A 20,838-nucleotide genomic window follows, 5' to 3' on the forward strand; every position below is an offset into this window, starting at 1 on the left:
AGAGAATAGGATGATCATAATGAATAAGATTAAGTTGAGCATTTTGAATGGCAGTATTTACTATATCAAGTTCCTTTTTAGCTTGTGGCGTCAGAGTCTGGAGGTTGTTTGTTGGGCCCTAGGCAAGGAAGAAGAAAGGGCTGAGTCCCATTTAAGGGTCTCAAAGAGGTGTTTAAGTGAAGTGGTAGGAATGCACAAAGCAGGGCACAACCAATTAATATCTCCTAAAAGCTTCTGAAAATCATTTAATGTTTTGAGATTATCACATCTAATGGATACCTTTTGGGGTATAATGGTATGTTCTGAAACCCGATAGCCTAAAAAGGAAAAGGGAGTTGTTTTTAAACTTTGGGGGGGGCTACATGTAGTCCCCATCGTATAAGATCATGTTGAACTTGGTGAAAACATGGGTTTCGGAGAGACTTCTGGGGCAGCTAAGAGAATGCCATCCATACAGTGAGTGATGGAGGCGTGAGGACAGAGGGAGCGCGCTCCCCCCAGAGTGCTAGCCACGTATTGTTGCCATAGCGTCATCATCCCCTGAGGCAACGTTTTCTGTTGGTACCATTCCATGGGGGCCTGTTGGTTAATACTGGGTACCGGAAAGGCAAATTTTTCTTTGTCTTGTGGAGCTAAGGGAATTGTATTAACACAGTCTTTAAGATCTAGAACTACAATTGGCCAATCTTGAGGTATGGCCAAAGCGGATGGGAGTCTGGGCTGAAAGGCCTCCATGGGTTGCATTACTGCATTAATAGCTCGAAGATCATGAAGCAGCCTCCATTTGCCTGATGTTTTTAGGGACTGTGAAAACTGGAGTATTCCAAGTTTCCTCTGTGTTTCCTGCTCGAAACTGTTCTTCTACCAAGGCTTGTGAATGCATAAGTTTCTCCTTTGCTAGAGGCCATTGAGCTACCCAAACAGGTTTAGATGTAGAGGTGTGGTGTGTAGTGGTGGAGAAATGTCAATGGCCCTCATTAAAAATCTTTATATAGTAGCTCTTTTCTTTCCAGTTTGGGTTGAATGGGTAAAGGAGAAGGATCTCCCTGTAAATTTTTTCCTGCCCTTTTCCCGGTTGTTACCCCATTCTCACCATCATATGATCTGCCTTTCCCCTGTTGGAGAGAACTAGGTGCCATTGGGCAAGCAGATCTCTGCCCCATAAATTGCAGGGAATGTCTGCAATAAAAGGTTGGAAGTGGGCAAGTTGTTTGTTGGGCCCTAGGCAAGGAAGAATTGCTGAACTCTGAGCAAGTTGTTGGGGTTCTTCCAAGCCTGAGATTTTTTTTCCTGGGGTTCAGTCAAGGGCCAATCATCTGGCCTTTGATAAGAAGTAATGATGGACAGGGAGGCCTGGCGTGCTGTGATTCACGGGGTCGCAAAGAGTCGGACACGACTGAGCGACTGAACTGAACTGAACTGAATGATGGAAAAGTCAGCTCCAGTATCTAGGAGACCAGAGAAGGTTTTTCCTTGAATTTTAACCTTACAAGTGGGCCAGTCTGAGAGTATTTGTTGAGTAAAGCACACTACTTGATCACCTGTGCTCCCAAATCCTTGTTTTCCTCTGGTCATAGGATTATAATTGTTAGGGGCATGGTAAGGTAAGAGAAGGAGCTGAGCAGTTCGTTGACCTTGAAGAATGACATAGAATGAGAGAGAAAGAGCCATTACTTTAATTTCTCCCGAATGGTCTAGGTCAGTAAGGCCAGGAAGAATTTGGAGGCCCTTGAGAGTAAGGCCACTTCTGCCCAGAATGAGTCCTATAGTCCTTGGTGGAATGGGGCCTCGGATCCCAGTGGGGCTTCCTACAGGGGGTCTGATTCATTAATCTGAACAGTAACTCTGGTTGGGAGGTCCAACCCAGCACTTCTGCTGGTAGCTGCTGAGAGGCTGGAGATAGGCTGAAGGGTGTGCTGGAGATCCTCACCAGGTATATCCCATTGTTTGTGGGGCCTGGGGCTGGCCCTGTTGGCTGTTTCCTGGCTGTAAAGGAGAACTGTTCTTAGGAAATTTTGATCTGTATCGATTAGCCCAGTGATTGCCTTTCTGGCATTGAGGACACAGTCCCGGTGTTTTATTGTTACAAGTAGATGGAGGTATTGTGACATCTGTTTTAGATTGGGAACGGTAATCCTTTTTCATATGTCCACGCTTTTCACGTTGAAAACATTTGGCGGGGAAGAGCTAAAATTATTTTTAAAGGCAGCACAAATTGCTTGAGCTAGCGTGGTTTGTTTGTGAGCCTGTGTACCAATATTCTGACACGCTCAAACAAAATCTGCAAGGCTGCCATTTTGACGAGTAGGGTTAAGGGCAGCCTTGCAATCTTCATTGGCGTTTTCATAGGCTAATTGTTTTAACAAAACGTCCTTCACTGTAGGACGATTAATTTGACAGCAGAGAGCAGATGAGAGCCAGTCTGCGAATTCAGTGAGTCTTCTCCAGGTCTCTGTAATATTTTAACAAATAAACTGGTAGGCTTGTCAGGGTCTGCCACTGTCTGCCACGCCCTTTGGCAACGTTTGGTGATCTGTTCATATGCTCCCACCAGTGTCCCTTCATAAGTCAACTGGGCTGTTGGACTGGTATATTGCGCTGTGCCTATGAGCATTCCTAAAGTAAGATTATGTCCAGGGGCCAAATTAGTATGGGCTTGCTCTTGGCTCAACTCAGTATGAGTCAAAAAACTGTAAATATTGGGGACCACTTAAAGCTGCTTTGGCTAGCATTTTAACATTGTAAGGAGAACTTCTTCCACGGGAACAAATTTCCAACAGTTCTTGTGTTAAGGGGAATTAGCCCCGTTCAACCTAACACTAGATTTCAGTTCCTTTAAAACATTGATGTCAAAAGTTTCATGGGTTGCAATAACCTGAGTGGGATTGTTGGCATCGGGTCTGTAATCAATAGGGAAAGCAAGATGGTCCTCGATGTTTAAAGCACACATACGAAGGGTGGAGGCCATGGCAGGCTGAAATTCAGTCAGCGGCTATCCTCCCAAGACATTTCTGGATTCAGTGGAGGTGTGGTGGTGGGAAATCATCCTCAAGTTTAGGTGGCAAAGGGGCGGAAGGGTAAACAAGAGCCGCTTCTGAGGACACCGCCTTCTGGCATGATTTCTCAGTCTGAAAAGGGTATAGGACCGATCACACTAGCCGCTGGTCGCAAATACCATCAGGAGTGTGTGATCCCCTCTCCTGTGTGCTGGTTTCAAATTCTCTCCCACTCAATTCCAATTTTCAATATCTAGAGTGCCTTCTTCCAGAAACCAAGGATTATATTTAACCACCTCTGACTTCCCTGGTGGCTCAGACGGTAAAGCGGCTGCCTACAATGCGGGAAACCGGGGTTAAATCCCTGGGTTGGGAAGATCTCTTGGAGAAGGAAATTATCGGGGACCAGCCTCGATATGACCCAGGGTATCCTCGGGATGAACGGCGTCGGCGTCAGAGAGAGAGAGAGAAAAAGAGAGAGAGAGAGAGACAGGGGCTGATGATTCCTTGGTTTACGCTGGAAACCAATAAAACCCCAGCACGGGGCTTGCTCTGTTTACGTAGGCCGCAGGCGCCCTCTTGAATCACTGGAGGCACCCCACCAGGGCACCCCCTCAAGTGGGTCTTAGAAGCCCAGGCAGATAAGTAAACTCAGAGGGCCCAGCGCTCCAAGGATCTCAACCAGAAAAAGGAGAATAGAGAAAAGGATGGAAAAAGAGAAAGAATGACTCAGGGAGACCAAGCTTCAGTGAGCAAGGCCCAAAACTTTATTTTCCAGTGTTGCTTTTATACCCTAAGTTATGTGCATAAGAAACAGAGAAAGGGAGGTATAGAGTCACGCCAAAATCGTGTGGGGGTCAGCAGTCTTGACCCTGATCAGGATCAGGGCTTATTTTTGTGTGTTAGGTGGTTTACATTATCTTCTGGCCAGGGGGCCTGCTAACAGTTTTATGGCCCTCTTCTCCTGACAATAGGTTAGTTAGCAAGTAAAAGACCTTTCTTTTAAGGTGACTTTCCTAAAGTTAGGTGCATCACAAAGTTACATTCCTATAAGGCACTGGTGTAGTGAGCTGCAAGAAAGGAACTTATTAACTTAAGATCTGATGTGGTTAAATCAAAGGCTACTACTTATATTCTCTATATGTGATTAATATATTTCCAAGGATACAATAGATAGAGGAAACTTTGCAGCGAGCATTGATTCAACAATGAAATCTTTTTTAGTACTACTCTAATGATTTTAACTTCTTCAACAGATTCCTGTATTTTAGAATATTAGGCTTTCTGTCCTTGCATGGCTGGGAGGCTATAAACAGTCACATTCGTAGTTGTAAGAGCCCGGACAAACTTGTCATGCAAGTTAGAAAGCTATCAGAGGGGCTTGGATTGGAACACTCCTATTAAGCCGAGGAGAACTTTTAAACTACAGCTCTGAATTAATGTTTTCAGAGAAAGGTGGTTGGGGGGAAGCCCCTGTAAGTATTAGAGGACTTGGTAAGAGGCGTAAGATAGTAAAGCAGTCAGACTCCAGTTTTCTTTGGGGTAGATGCTCAGGTAAGTCCAGGGGGTTCCTCGAGCCCTGATTAGCCTTTGCCCGTCAGGCCTCTTCCCCAATTGACCTTTGCCATGGGTAGGATTTCCCTCGCTGGCTCCCGGCAGGAAATGGCAACCCACTCCAGTATTCTTGCCTGGAAAATCCCATGAATGGAGGAGCCTGGTAGACTACAGTTTCAGTTCAGTTCAGTTCAGTCGCTCAGTCGTGTCTGACTCTTTGCGACCCCATGAATCACAGCACGCCAGGCCTCCCTGTCCATCACCAACTCCCGGAGTTCACTCAAACTCATATCCATTGAGTCAGTGATGCCATCCTGCCATCTCACTCTCTGTCATCCCCTTCTCCTCCCACCCTCAATCCTTCCCAGCATCAGAGTCTTTTCCAGTGAGTCAACTCGTTGCATGAGGTGGCCAAAGTATTAGAGTTTCAGCTTTAGCATCAGTCCTTCCAAGGAACACCCAGGATTTCCCGTGGTCATGTATGGATGTGAGAGTTGGACTGTGAAGAAAGCTGATCGCCGAAGAATTGATGCTTTTGAACTGTGGTGCTGGAGAAGACTACGGTTTATGTGGTCGCAAAGAGTCGGACACGACTGAGCGACTTCACTTTCACTGTCACTTACACGACTGAGCGACTTCACTTTCACTGTCACTTAGCAATTGTGTCAATTGCTCCTCTTTCACCTGCGTTCTAGCAGTCTGGAGTAGGTGCCTCAAAAGCTGGAGATAATGTTTCTCCGCTTTGCTCAAATCATTCCCCATTGTTACCCTGACTTTGTAAGACAACATGGGACTTTCCACCATTAGAGTCTGAGGGCCTGGTCGCGATCCAGGCATCCCACTTACCGCCCGCTGTCTTCACTTTCAGTTTTTTCCCTCGGGGGAATTCTTCCCAGTTTCAGGTCCCTGTTTGGGCGCCACCTGCCACATCCAGCACAGCGGGTGAGAAAGGCCTGAAGCGGGGGCGGGCATGTAGTGAAAAGACAGACACATAATTGGGCAGGCGGGGAATCAGGGGTGCTCCTGCTCTCCGTGGCAGGAAGACAAAATGTCTCCTTTCAGCCCGCACTTTTATTGGTAGAAGTCACGTGAGGTCATTAGGGAATAGCTATACTGGGGAGTTTGATCAGCGCACCATAAAGAGGGAGTCCAGTTGAGGCTCTGCTGTTGATCAGGAACATCTTGTTTTGTTTCCCTGGGGATGGACGCAGGGGCAGGCAGCGAAGCGGAGCAGCAAGCACGTCCTGCCCCAAGTATGTGCACTTGGTATGCTTACTAGGACAGTCACGAGGGTGCAGTTTGCCGCACCCTCGAGTCATGGGGCAGGTTCTGCTCTGTGCTCCACCAGGCTGCAACGGTGAGTTTCAGGAAAGCAGTGGTCACCCTGCAGTGCTTATGCCACAACTTGATCCTAGATTTCAGAGGGATAAACAGAGGGTGGGTAAAGACACAGGTAGTTAGTACAGATTACAAGGAAACATCCCACTGTGTATGTATAATCCAAGAATATTAAAGAGGTAAACAGAATAATGCCAAGGAAATTCTAAGGGTACAGCAAACCTACAGTGGAGTATTATTCAGCCGTAAAAAGGAATGAAGTTCTGACACATCCTGCAACATGGATAAACCTTGAAAACACTGAGCCAGACACGAAAGGACAAATATTGTATGGTTCTACTTCTACGAAATATGTAGAACAGGCAGATTCATAGAGACAGAAGGTAGGTTAGCAGTTGCCAAGGTCTAGGGTGGGGGTGTATAGGCAGGGATGCTTTTGAGAGTGATGGAATGTTCTGGGATTAGGTGGTGGTGGTGATTACACAACCTTGTTAATATAATAAAGAACACTGAATTGTTTTATCTATTTATTTATTTTTTTGAATTGTATTCTTTTAAATGGCTAATTTTCTGGTACATGAATTATATCTTATAAAGGAAGTTTATTGCTTCAAAAGTTTGTCTTTGGTTTTGGAATACTAACACAAGTTTATTAAAAAGAGTATGTTAAAAGATCTTATGCTTTTTGTTAATTTTCAATAACTTTTTTACTGAGGATCAGGTAAGCCTGAAAAACCACCATATCAGATGCAGTAAAAGTCTCAAGGCTTCATTCCAAAAGCCTGCAGAATAATACTAAACATTATTCTTTAATATCTCTCTAGCTATATTCATAGCGATTGTTGGTTAATTATTTTCCTGGGTAGTTCTTGTTTATTTTTTATTAGAGAAAGAGTACAGATATGACTAGAATTTAAAACATCTTTTTGGGAATAAGGCATTATCATAATATGGATATAATGCTGTTTTTGAGAGAGGATTTTGTCTGCATCAGGATAAAGAGGATAAAGGTCAACATCACAGTGTCTGTTCGGTGGATTCAGATTTAACTTATACCTTAGAAAGAAGCAACCTGACCACTGAAGTCTGCACTTCTGTTAGAGAACTGAACCCTGTTCAGTAGTCTCATGGCCATCGAAAGGCCATGTTTATAGGTAGAAAAAAAGCAGCAGCAGCCTCAGCTGTTGGGGAATTCTAACTTTTGATGCTTGTTTTACTGAAAATTGAGAAAAGGCTTTGCAGGTTTCACACATAATGTGAGGTTGAGTTGCCATGGCTTTCCATAGCTTAAAGTGTTTGGGAAAAAATGCACAGTAATAAGACAAGGTTTTGAAGGAGCTGTTTTTTGTCCTATCTTTTATTTTCCAAGCTTGTTATGTAATAGAATGAGCCATTTTCTTTTTCTCTTAAACTTTTATCAAATTTTAATATATGTCACTGTTTCAGACATGTGTATTTCAGTAAATATTAACTGATGACAAATTTTATTTTTTCAGCTGATATTAGTTCCCTGAAAATGAATATAATTTATCAGTTATTTATTAGTTTTTATAATTTTAAATATCCAGACACCTTTGTAACTAGTTATTGTCTGGACTGAATGTTATTTTACACTGAATTTTTTGGGAAGAAGAGAATCAAGAATTTAGTTCTGGGGGTGGAATAATTGGAGGTAAAAAATTTAATTACTTCTCCCTGTAGAATAATATTTAAGACAGAGCTTTTGATGTAGTGAATAAGTCATTCCTATGCGGTATTGAGTTTGAGTGTACTCCGGGAGTTGGTGATGGACAGGGAGGCCTGGCGTGCTGTGATTCATGGGGTCGCGGAGAGTCGGACACGACTGAGCGACTGAACTGAACTGAACTGAACTGATGCGGTATTTTAGATTAATGTTCATTATTCTAATAAAAACTTTTCTAAAAATTACTTGGAGAAAAAGAAACAAATCAACCAACCCAAAGAAGTAGGAATCAATAAACGATTTCTGAGGGACCAGATTGGCATTTAGCCTTAAATCATTTTTCTTTTTAAAACTTCTCAGACTATAATTAAGACATTCTTAATTTATTACTTAACATTTCTTTCTTTTTGGTCATATTCTCATGAATCTTAGATGAGGTAATCATGGAGATTTTTTCCCCCATCTTAAAGATACTATACCTTTAAGAGTTTGTTTTTGATAGTCACTGGAATTATTCAGCAAAGGTGAAAAAAAAAATAGCGTTACTCCAGTACGTTTATTGAGTGTCCAAAGATAAATAAATCACAATTTCTGTCATCCAGGAGCTCACAGTATAGAATTGATGAGAGAGACACACGCAAATTAGTGAAATACAGTCTGGCAAGTGCCATTGGAGGTGTCAATGAAACATGCTTGAACCACAGATGAGCAAGCATTGCTCTGTTAACACCATGGAGTGTCATTAATGGTTTACAGGCCTGGACAGATCAGGGAAAGCCACACAGAGCAGGTAGGACTTGAAAGATAAGTGGGGATTCATTGGGTGGATGAGAGGAAGAAGGGAGCCCAGGTAGTGGGAACAACATATGCACAGATACAAAGCTTTAAGGTGTGTGTGGAGGCAGAATAATGTAGGGGAAAGAGCGTGCTTTCAAGCCAGGAATGTCTGGGTTCAAGTCAGTTTCTGTCCCTTGCTTGGGGGCTATGGGCAAGTTCCTTAGTGACTCTGGTTTCGCATTTCTTGTATGTAGACTAGACAATATTATCCAGGTGGGTTAAATGAGAAACAAAATTTGTAGTTCTGTGAAAGAAAGAATGGTAGATATAGCCAGGTTAGGGGTTGTATGGGAATGCATTTTAATAACTCTGATGGACAAAACTCACCTTTGACTTTTATCATTGTTGTAGGTTAAAGCAGCCACTGGAGAAGAGGTGTCAGCTGAGGATCTTGGAGGGGCTGATCTTCACTGCAGGTGAAACAGAAGCAGGTGTTTCTTCCCAGGATTGATTGTCATTTGTCTGTTTAAAAGAAATTTTAAATTATTTTTTCCAAGTGTTAAACTTGCCAGATCAAACCAGTTTACTTATTCTAGATCTGCAGTTTTGGGGTTCAGTTCTTTAGTGTTCCATTTCTAAGCAAGAACATCAGCTTTTTATTATAGCCTAGAAAGACTGGAGAGACGGATTTATCATTTATTTAACAAATATTCATTGAACACCTGTTATGTACCAGGCACTGTTTAGGTATTCAAGGCAATAAGATAGACATTGTCTTTGATCTCAAGCTTATAGTCTAGTCAGGGAGGTTTGTTTCACCTCCTTCAAAGTAGAACATAAATGTGTATACATGATAAGGGCCACAAAAAAAGAAGTATAGGAAAGGCATATAGAAGGTAGAGCTAACCCAGTGGCGTGCAGGCATTATGACATTGCTTAATTAACACTTGTTAAGTGGAGGACAGGATGGTGGATGGTGAGCTATGATTCAACGATAGACCACAAAAGAATCTGAAATAGAGAAGTTTATTAGTCATAGGTCCTGCAGAAGTTACACAGCACACTTTGAGGGACCACATGAGGCGGTCAAGCCAGAGTGCCCAGAGATGAGACAGGACCTGGGGTACATGTTTTTATTAGGGTCGATGATTGGGGTCCCCTGACTAGGGCCAGATTGGTCAATCAAACCAGAAGATTGGGGGTAGTGTTTAGTTCCTTGGAGACTGTATATAAGCATGCAGGCCATGAGAGGCAGTGGAGACTGTTGATTGTAAGGGCTGTTGGGGAAGTCATTGAGAACTTACATCTGCTCATGACTGAGTTGCTACCTGGGTCTTGCTTGAGGAGCCCATGTCCATTCAAGGTCCCTGCAGGCTGCATGGAATGCTGAGGAATAGCTTAGTTAAACGCTCAATAAGAGATAAACACTTAGCTTGTTCTCTGAGAAGGGAAAATATCCTGCTTTGTGGCATCTGCCAATCCGTATTTGTGGTATAAATTATCCCACTATGCCTGATTTTAAGCTATCAATGGGACACCACTGATCATGGCATCAGGAAGAGATAAATACAGTTGGCTCTTGTGAGTCAGGCGTGAACCAGCTCCATTACATCACCGGTTGGCCCATTTCAGATTAAAGTTCAGGAGTAAGAATACCACCATTTACCTCCTAGAATTTCATGAGGATTAAATGAAATATTATGTGTAAATTGCTTGAAACAATGCCTGCTTTAAACTGAGTACCTATAAATGTTAACTGCCATTATTATCATGTTTATCATCATAATAATCAGTATTCTTACGAGCAGTTAGGAAATCATTGAAGAGTATTAAGGAGAGATGTACTATTATCAAATCTTTTGTTAGAAAAATCCCTCTGGTTGCTGGACGGAAGATATTTAGTAGGTTGGCAGGAGTGTATGAGGGACCAGTTGGATGGTTGTGTCAACAGCATAGGTGCTGCTGGCTTAGATGGTTATGGTGGTGGTGAAGGTAGGAAGGGAATAATCACATTTGTGCTCTATTTTAGAGGTAGAATTGAGGGATGTGTTGATGGATTTCATACATGGGGTACAGGAAAGTGAGGTAATGAAGATGATGACATGAAATGGTTTTATTCCCTGAGTCTGGGAGTACTGGAGGAGAGGCAGAGTTTGGAATGCAACAGAGGGATCAAGTGTTGCTAAGTTAGAGATGCTCCAGGCATCCAAGTAGAGATGCTGAGTAGTCAGTTAAATATAAGTGTCTGGAGTCCCGATCAGTGCTCGAGAACCTTCAACACAGAGGTGGAATTTAAACCATGGGACTAGATAAGTCTACCTTGAGTTGAGTGTAGGTAAGGAAAAGGGCCCAGGACTAGACTTTAAAGAACCCAGACATAAATGGCAGGTAGATTTAGTCATTGAGCTCAGTGGCCTGGGAGGTGCAGTAAGCCTTTCTTTGCTCTGCCATACCACAAACAGCAGGTGGCTGTAGGAACAGTCTAGTGAGTGGGAGAAGGAGAATATGTACAACATTTCCACTCTCCTATCAAAGAACACTGCTATGCCTTTTGAAGAGCTGGCTAAAGGACCTACCTCTGCCTCAGTTTTTCGTTCACTCCTTTCTCACTGAGCACTTACTGTGGATAGACGGATTATACTAAGTGTTACGAGTAATGCAGAAGAATTTCATGCCTAGTCCCTGCCCACAAGGATTTATAATTTAATTAGGCAGATAAATGAATGAACTAAAAAACAGTTACAGAGCAAATATGCTAGCTTGCGTCCAGTTAGGGAGTTTGGGATTGACGTGCACGCACTGCTATATTTAAAATGGATAACCAGTAAGGACCTACTGTGTAGCACAGGGAACTCAGCTCAATGTTATGTAGCAACCTAAATGGGAAAATAATTTGAAAAAGAATTGATACATACATATGTGTAACTGAGTCACTTTGTTGTATACCTGAAACTAACACAACTTGTTAGTCAGCTGCTGCTGCTGCTGCTAAGTCACTTCAGTCGTGTCCGACTCTGTGTGACCCCATAGACGGCAGCCCACCAGGCTCCCCCATCCCTGGGATTCTCCAGGCAATCAGCTACTCCAATATAAAATCAAAAGGTGAAAAATGTAGGTGTGTAGATTCTAGGATTCATCTTCCGTTTGCCTCACTTGTTACCCTTGTGACTAGACAAACTACTAAACTTCCCGGGGCCTCACTTCCTCATGAGTGAAATGGAGATGTGAATTGCTTCTGCCTCACAGCACACTGTCTGTGGCATACTAAGCGCTCTATTACTGCCAGCTATTATCATTAATAATAGCTTGTTTAAAGTCATGTGGATTAGGTGGTGATGGCTTTTTTTGGGAACAGTGTCATAAAATTTACTAGTCACAAGTTGCTTTGGTTCTCTCTGTTGTTATAAATAAATACATACTTGTACATCTCTGATTTGTCATCCTTAGTAGTTAATTTGACACAAAGCTTTACATAATAGAGTGTCTCATCAAAAGTTTCTCTTTCCTACTATTTTGGTAAATATTAGGCAGTTTTTAAAAGGAGATATTTTATTTTAAATATTTACCGATTGGGAAGCAATCTCTTCTATTTCTCTTTGTTTACTGAGTTACTATAGTGTAGATAGAAGTCAGCAAATGCAGCTGGTATTATGTGTGAAGTGTTTGAAAGATACAGTCAGTTGTAAAATGCCTTATTAATTTGAAGAAACTGAAGGGTCTACCATTTGCAAAGGTATTGGAGGACACATGGTCCCTGCTTTTACTGAGGAACCTCCAAGCCCAAAGTTGATAGTCACATGAAACCACTGTGAGAGTCCTATTCTGGACATGTCTGCCAAGGCTTTGGTGTTTTCCTTAGACAAGACATCAAAGTTTATACTATGGCAACTTAGTCTTGCTCATTTGTTGTTGTTGCTTAGTCACTTAATCGTGTCTGACTCTTTGCTACCCCATGGAGTAGCCCACCAGTCTCCTCAGTCCATGATTCTCCAGGCAAGAATACTGGAGTGGGTTGCCTTTTCCTTCTCCAAATCTTTACTCATAAAATAAACTAAAACTCTATTCTTTTCAGGTATATATTTTTGCCTGACTTTATATTTCTTTTTAAAATATTTCAGTAGAAAGTCATAGCCATACATCTACAAGTGAAATAACAAGCCATCTAAGAACCAGAGTGTGCCCATGCTCCTTTCACACTGAACTTGAAATTGAGAAGGACTTCCATGGCCCTTACCACAGTGCCACGTTATCAGTGCCCATTTTCACCATTGATCTGAGGGACAGTGTCTTCAACCCTTTGTGTGTGCTACCTGCGACAGCTTACTCTGGGGGTGTAACTTGATAAGGGAGGCCTCAGCAGTCTCTCAGAAATGAGAAGTCACAGTTGGCATCTTCACAGTTGATGAAGATAATGAAGTTGTGATCATCTTTACAGCTGATGAAGGTACACAGTGTGTACTTAAATGAGGTACCAACACTTGTCGTTGTTACCAACTACACATAAGTGGGCCAGCTGAGGTTAAAATTTATCACATGCAATTTTATCTGCAGTGTATGGGATGAGCATCAGATAGAAGTTCTTGTCAGTAAGGCCCTGTGGTCTACTAGAAGAAAGTCAGGATTGAGAGATATAAGGTGAGGGTTCTTATGCAGCTACTGGTGGTCCTGCTGCTGCTGCTAAGTCGCTTCTAGGGCAAAGTATATAACTTCTGTGTACCTTGGTTTTTCCTGTTTGTAAATCGAGATGAATAATACTGTTTTGCCATGGATGTTATGAAGATCAAATTAGATGACAATTATTAAAGTGTTTTAGAAGCAAAAAGATGTCATCCTTAGATGAGAGAAGATTCTTAGGGTTTAAGATATTTAATTATTTTCCTTTCCCCTGTTCTGATTATTTTAGTGTGCTTTACTCTGTAGAAAGTCTGGAGTAAGTGACTACTACGCTTTGGATGATAATCATGCCCTTCACTTAGCTAGGAAGATTGTGAGGAGTCTAAATTATCAGAAGAAAATGGATGTGAGTTGAATTTGTTCTTATATTTTTTAATTTTTCCAATGCATTTTGGCTTATGTCACCTTGAAATAATATCTTTAAACAGGCTAATGTTATTGTTCTGTATTTCTGCAGGTTTCCATTGAACCTTCTGAAGATCCTTTGTTTCCTGCTGATGAATTGTATGGAATCGTTGGTGCCAACCTTAAGAGGAACTTTGATGTCCGAGAGGTGTGTAAAGTGGAACTGTGAGCTATAAGCTATGCTGTCATAGTTTAAGGCATGTGTTTAAACTTCGTGTGAACTAGTAAGCTGTATGTATCCATTTTCAAAGCTGAAGTCTGTTTTATATATGGGACTTAAAAGGGAAAGATATCTTACTAAAAGAAAAAAGGGGGGGACACCTCTTAATTATCAGCAAGTTTTCACTGCATGATGCCTAAGCTTGCTTTGTTCATATTTCAGTTCAGTTCAGTTCAGTCGCTCAGTCGTGTCCGACTCTTTGCGACCCCATGAATCACAGCACACCAGGCCTCCCTGTCCATCACCAACTCCCGGAGTTCACTCAAACTCGTATACATCGAGTCGGTGATGCCATCCAGCCATCTCATTCTCTGTCATCCCCTTCTCCTCCCTCCCCCAACCTTTCCCAGCATCAGAGTCTTTTCCAGTGAGTCAACTCGTCGCATGAGGTGGCCAAAGTATTGGAGTTTCAGCGTTAGCATCAGTCCTTCCAATGAACACCCAGGACTGATCTCCTTTAGAATGGACTGGTTGGATCTCCTTGCAGTCCAAGGGACTCTCAAGAGTCTTCTCCAACACCACAGTTCAAAAGCGTCAATTCTTCGGCGCTCAGCTTTCTTCACAATCCAACTCTCACATCCATACATGACCACGGGAAAAACCATAACCTTGACTAGATGGACCTTTGTTGGCAAAATAATGTCTCTGCTTTTTAATATGCTATCTATGTTGGTCATAACTTTCCTTCCAAGGAGTAAGCGTCTTTTAATTTCCTGGCTACACTGCATTCCTGTGGACATAAGGAAAGATGTAGCACAACGTTATAATTTCCAGCTATTTCTCTGTTGGGTTCTTATTTCGGGAAATGGATGGAATGTCAGTAAGTCGTTGAAAGAAAAACCATACCCTTTTAGATCAATAGGACATGAACAAAGGATTAGACTTTCGATTACAGTTGAAGATGTTGCTATGGTTACAGATTGTCTTCCATGGTCTAGGTCGATAGTTTTTAGTGCTTGCATACAGCATGTAATCTTTTCTGGCAGAATACTTTTTAAATTAGGAAATTGTCCTAATATCAGATTCTGTGCCTTTAATATTTTGTTATGTTTCCCCTTGACTATAAAACTATTGTGTACTAATTATGAAAAATATAGAAAATACAGAAAAATAAAAATTGCTTGTAATTCCACCATCTAGAGAAAGCAGCCAATATTTTGGTATTTTGGCTTAATGTGTGTGTATACATTTTTGTGTAGTTCAGATAGTATATACATATATACTAGGAGTGGAAATCAATGCTTAAATTGTAAACATTTCCCCATTATTTAAAAGTTCTTCATGAAACATTTTTCTGTAGCTAAGTCCTCATTCTTACACCAGTACTTGGTGACATGGCAGGCACTCAGTAAATATATTTTTGGAAGAGTTGATGAATGTAAAATCCAACTTATGGATGTGAGCAATTATTTATTTAGGAAATACCCTATTATTGTTAGAGAGCCTTAAATCCTGGATTTTAATGGAGCTTCAACTGGTACTTCACTTTGGTAAGGTAACTTAGTTAACTATACATTTTAAAATTAGGTTTTCGGTTTGACTTCTCAATTATGGGCATAGAGAAAAAATGGTACTTACAGGGATGCTGTCCCTGAAAAATGAGTTGTTCTAATAGTCAAGTTTTCTAGATGGCTAAGGATTCATTCTTTCAAGCATAATCATTTTTTTCCATATATTCGACAGTATTTATTGCATGCTTTTTCTGTGAAGATATTATTTCAGGAACCAGGGGTAGAGAAATAAGCAAAGCAGATGCAAATCCATGCCTTCATGGTAGTTCATCTTTTTTTTTTTTTAAACAGTATTTCAATTTCATCTTAATTGGTATCTTTTTATAAAGATAGACTTCTGCTTTTTAAATTGTATCCTGGCTTCTTCATGTTCATCACTGTGATGATAATTTATTATATTTTTCTGTAATAGCGAATAAGCCTTGTTTGGAGATATTAGTACATGGAGCTGTGGGACTGCACTGGGATATTAATTGAAAAACCCAGTTTGGTCCTTGTTTCCCTGGTCAGTGGTATTGGGATTGAACCTCTGAGCATTGATTTCTACTCCTACAAATAGGAATAATATCATGTGATATGTCTGCTTCCTAAAGTTTACTTCTTTGCAAGATGAGTTCGTATATTTTATGTGGTTAAATGAGCTTCATCATAAAGCAAATAGAAGGGAGTTTCACGTTAAGTGGCCCCAGGTTTCTCTGACCTTGAGTGATTTTATTTTTGTATGGAAGAATGGTCATTGTTATATGTTTGTTTTTCAAAAGGTGTAATTTTAGAGCTCCATAGCACTTAGACAACTGTTATATCCCCATTATATTATTGGACCTTTTAAGGAAAATAACTAAAACATAATTCAGAGTAAGTTATTCACTCATTTTTCAGCCTTTGCATCTTGTAAAATATGTCTTTGATTGACATGGTAAGCAGGGAAAAGGAAGTTTGAAAAAATGATGCATAGCATCTAAAATAGTTTCTGAAAAAATTTGGAAAATGCTTCCTGTTTAGAACACTTTGAAATAGTCCTGATGCTTAATGCTGAGCACTGAGGATTACCTGGTAACTTTGATCTTAATTACATGTATGTATACATGTGTGTTTGTAGAAACATCTGTCAGATTCAGAATCAATAAACCTTTATTGAAGACTTAATAACAGCTGCCTTTCAATGAGTGCCAGGCAGTGTGCTTTGTTATTAGCAATTAAGTATTATTATTATTGAGGAAACTGAGGTTTCAAGGATTTTAGGTAACCAGCCTATGACTCCAGTTTCTCAGTGGTGGACCTGGGAGACGTTGGGAGTCAGAGCTGGTCCTTCATCTCAGCATTATTTTCTTAGGTTCCTTTGTTACTAGTTCATCACATCTTCACAGCTTTGTTCCCTTTCTGCAGAAGTGAGAACTGAGACTCAGAGGGGCTGATTGACTTACTCCAGGACACACAAATGACCCAAAAATTATATGTGATACCTTAGGTTGGAGCCTAAGTCTTCTGACTCTAAGGCTGGACCTTTCTTTCTTTCTCCTTTTTCTTGTTTTAATATAGTCTCTTAATTGAAGTATAGTTGATTTACAATGTTGTGTTAGTTTCAGGTGTACAGTACAGTGATTCAGTTTTACATATATGTAAAATATACATATATATGTGTGTGTGTATATATATATGTATATTTATACATGTATATATATGTATATATATATGTATATATATGAGCTTCCTCAAGCTCATGTCCATGAGCTCAGGTCCGGTGATGCCATATATGTATGTATATATATATATACACACACATATATTCTTTTTCAGATTCTTTGCCCTTTAGGTTATTACAAAATATTGAACACGCTTCCCTGTTCTATACAGTGGGTCCTTGCTTTCTGATTGAATCCCTGACCCTCAGCTAATACATTTGACAGCCCCTGAAGCTCAGAGTCCAGTAACCAGACCTTGTAGTCTCTGCTTCTCAACCCTTGTAGGATGCCATGTGGTTCAGTTCAGTTCAGTTGCTCATTCATGTCTGACTCTTTGTGACCCCATGGACTGCAGCATGCCAGGCTTCCCTGTCCATCACCAGCTCCTGGAGCTTCCTCATGTCCATGAGCTCAGGTCTGGTGATGCCATCCAACCATCTCATCCTCTGTCATCCCCTGCTCCTACCTACAATCTTTCTGAACACCAGGGTCTTTTCCAGTGAGTCAGTTCTTCCCATCAGGTGGCCAAAGTATTGGAGTCTCAGCGTCAGCATCAGTCCTTCCAGTGAATATTAAGGACTGACTTCCTTTAGGATTGACTGGTTAGCTCTCCTTGCTGTCTTAGGGACTCTCAAGAGTCTTCTCCAACACCACAGTTCAAAAGCATCGGTTCTTCAGTACTTAGCTTTCCTTACAGTCCAACTCTCACATCCATACATGACTACTGGAAAAACCATAACTTTGACTAGATGGCCCTTTATCAGCAAAGTAATGTCTCTACTTTTTAATATGCTAGGTCTAGGTTGATCGTGTGGTAATGTTGCTTTTATGGTGAAGTGAAATATCAGGATTCAGAATGACTTCAGGGCATTAACCATACAAGTTGAGTGAAATTCTACTGAGATTTTCTGAACAGGGTGAAATTTTGTGAAAGTGACAACTTCATTAAGAATTTATTTTCCTTATGAATAACTTGAATGCACAAAGCCTTTTGTAATATAATTCCTCAGGGACATTGTTATTTTTTCCTCTTAGGTCATTGCTAGAATCGTGGATGGAAGCAGATTCAATGAGTTCAAAGCCTTATATGGAGACACATTAGTTACAGGTATAAAGATGAAGAATGGAAAATGTGAACATTTTATGATGCTTAGAAAACAAATGATCTTTTGTCTCACTCCTCTGATGCACTTGGCATGAGCTTTGTTATTTAGAGCAGTACAAATGTGAGTCAGTGTTCAAGAGGAAGTGTTTTGTAAGGATCATTTGTAGCTGAGTGGCTTTCTGGATCCAGAGTTTAAAATCAGGAGGGCAAAATGCTATGGTCCAGGCCCTTATTCTGTGACTTTGTGGCTTCAGTTGCATAAAAAGATTCTTATCATTGTAAAATTAACAGAAATATTTGTAGTTCTTTTTATTTCTCGGGGTAGCTATAATTGTTTTGAAAATTTCAGCAGGGTCTCCTTTATTCTTTAGTCTTCAATTCAGCTGTGAAGTTTCCTGTGGCGTTCTAGTTTCCCAGAAAACGGTAGACTGATTTAACCCTTCTCACTCTCTCTGTGTAGATCCTGTGTTGATCCACACAAATACTGGACTGAGAAAACAGGGCAGAATATCAAGTCTGAAAAAGCAAAATAAGAATATTTATAAAAGTTATTTCGTTTACCTAAAGTGTTGTTTGTAGGCTTTTGAAAAAAAAAATTGAGACATAGATACCAGATCCATAATAATCTGTCTTGGACAAACAGCAAAACAAATTTGGGCATTTTATTTGGTCTTGTAGAAGCTCTAAAATGTAGCAGTTAATCTGAAGGTAACAGAGTAGAGAAAACAACTAGCTGCAAAAATCCAAATTGCAAATATACACTGAGGTTTAAGGATAAGTCACAGCACTTTCTTCTGGTCTGATTTATGAGCAAGAGAAGGGTTCATACTGGGAGTGGGATTTATGTGTTTGTATGTAGGTGTTTAAGTGATTAAGAGCCTTTTGTTTGATATATAGACAGGATTTGTCACCAAATAGTTCAGCATGTAACCCTCATTGTGCAGCAGTTTAAAACAAGTCAGAACTATTTCAGCTTCTTTCTTGAAGATGGATGGGCTGTCTTTGTCATCTCTTTTTATGTATTTGCCCTGGGCTCGCTAAAAGACTTATGGTACCTTTGCCTCCTAAAATACCAGGGTTATATCCACTTTCCTCCATTTCTTTTAGTCTGTACTGGAATTCAAATAAGATGGAGGGGAGGGGAGGGGAGTGAGAGGAAGAAGAGAGGAATGAGAGGTGGGGGGAGGAAGGGCTGAGTGGGCGAGGGAGGAGGGAGAGAGGCTGAGGGAGGAGGGAGAGAGGCTGAGGGAGGAGGGAGAGAGGCTGAGGGAGGAGGGAGAGAGGGCGAGGCGTGGAATGAGAGGGGAGGGCCCTGAGGGGAGGGTGGTCTGAGAGGAAGTGGGGCAGTAAGAGATGGGGAGGGGAACTGAGAGGGGCGGGGGAGGGTGATGATCAGGGGCCGTGAGAGGGTCGGGGCCCTGAGTGGGAGCAAGGAGGGACAAGGACAGATTTCTCCAAGGATCTGGCACTGTTGGCGGTTCTTACAGCTTTCCTTCTGCCCCTGCACTTAACCATAGGGGTTTCGTAGACATTTCACTGTTTTGTTTGACCCACAGGAAGTTGGTGAAGATGTTCCCTTCATGGGCGGGTGACCCTAGTGTAGCGAGAGATGCACTCTACTCAGCAGAACTAAGGATGGATGGAAAGTCTAAATAGTTAACAGGGCAGAACACCTTCAGGGTTAGCACCTCACTGCTGAGACAGGGGCCAGATTCCCAGCTCTTTCTGTGGGACAGGCAAGGACTCAGAGTGGATTGCTAGAGCTCTGGGCAAGTTTGCCCTTCCCTGAACTGCCTCTGTAACAGGCAGTGCCTTTTAGGGTGTGCAGCATAGGGTTTTGGCTGAGATTTTAGGTCTGAAATATCAGAAGAAACATAGGCGACCATCAAATCAGTGTTTCATTTTATCACATTAAATAACCATCAGTTCACTTCAGTCACTCAGTGGTGTCTGGCTCTTTGCAGCCTCGTGGACTGCAGCACGCCAGGCCTCCCTGTCCATCACCAACTCCTAGAGCTTGCTCAAAGTCACGTCCATTGAGCAGGTGATGCCACCCAACCATCTTAGTCTCTGTTGGTTATTCTTAAGTAACCATAAGAATTTTTTAAAATAAATCAAGACAAAGCCAGAGAAAAGAGCAAAAATAAATCTTAAGGTTGACATTCTCTCTTATCCGTTCACTTTTTGAGCACCTGCTTTTTGCTGGGCCCCCCTGCACTGGGCGTCTTAGCGGCAGCCTGTCCAGCTTGAGCTTGGAGACGAGCCTGGTCCAGGAATGGTAGCGTGCTAACAGTGATTCACTCTAACAAGCAGTTTGTTGATACTTGGCTTCCAACTACTTGACACCTGTTTATAATCCAGCAGGTTTGGAAATGTCTCTAGTCACATCCTTCATATTTACAAAATAGCATCCTAGAATCACCTAAAGTATCTACTTCACAAAATAACAGGGTTTTCTTCACCATTTTTCTTCTCTCTTCCATCTGGTGTGTGTGTGTGTGCATGTGTGCGTCGTGGGTATTTGGAGTGGCAGTGGAAGTGGTGGTGAGACAGAAACAAAACTTGTGAAAGGGAGGAAGAAAAAGATGCAAGCAGAGGGGAAAGGAAAGTGGAGTGATGCATTCTTCTAAGTTTAACTGTATTTCTTACCTTCAGCTTGGTTACCGCCAGGCTTGATTGTTCCTGCTTTTTAAAATGATTTGTCTTTGCTGAGTTTATCCCCTTTATTTCAAAGGGATATCATTAACACAGGCATTTTAAGGCAAGCTGGTCACTTGAGACTGGCTGATGACTCTGGACATTGACCTTTTAAGGGATCCATGTCTCTGACTTGTTCTAGTTCAGAATGCTCTCTGTGTGGTACACAGTAGATGCTCTTACATACATGTTATG

At 41.4% G+C, this 20,838-nt stretch overlaps 1 protein-coding gene across 1 annotated transcript in view; it reads left to right on the top strand.

The window, feature by feature from the left end:
- Window positions 1-20,838, top strand: part of MCCC2 (methylcrotonyl-CoA carboxylase subunit 2) — a 78,847-nt gene that overhangs the window by 44,141 nt on the left and 13,868 nt on the right. The window contains exons 8-11 of the mRNA XM_055421893.2: window positions 8,761-8,825; window positions 13,270-13,369; window positions 13,481-13,576; window positions 17,877-17,949. Of these exons, the coding sequence (XP_055277868.1) occupies window positions 8,761-8,825; window positions 13,270-13,369; window positions 13,481-13,576; window positions 17,877-17,949 (334 nt within the window). The remainder of the gene's footprint in view (window positions 1-8,760; window positions 8,826-13,269; window positions 13,370-13,480; window positions 13,577-17,876; window positions 17,950-20,838) is intronic.

The sequence above is a fragment of the Moschus berezovskii genome, chromosome 18, assembly GCF_049115385.1.
Source record: "Moschus berezovskii isolate FMDL1 chromosome 18, NW_MosBer_1.0, whole genome shotgun sequence".
NCBI classification, from domain to species: domain Eukaryota; kingdom Metazoa; phylum Chordata; class Mammalia; order Artiodactyla; family Moschidae; genus Moschus; species Moschus berezovskii.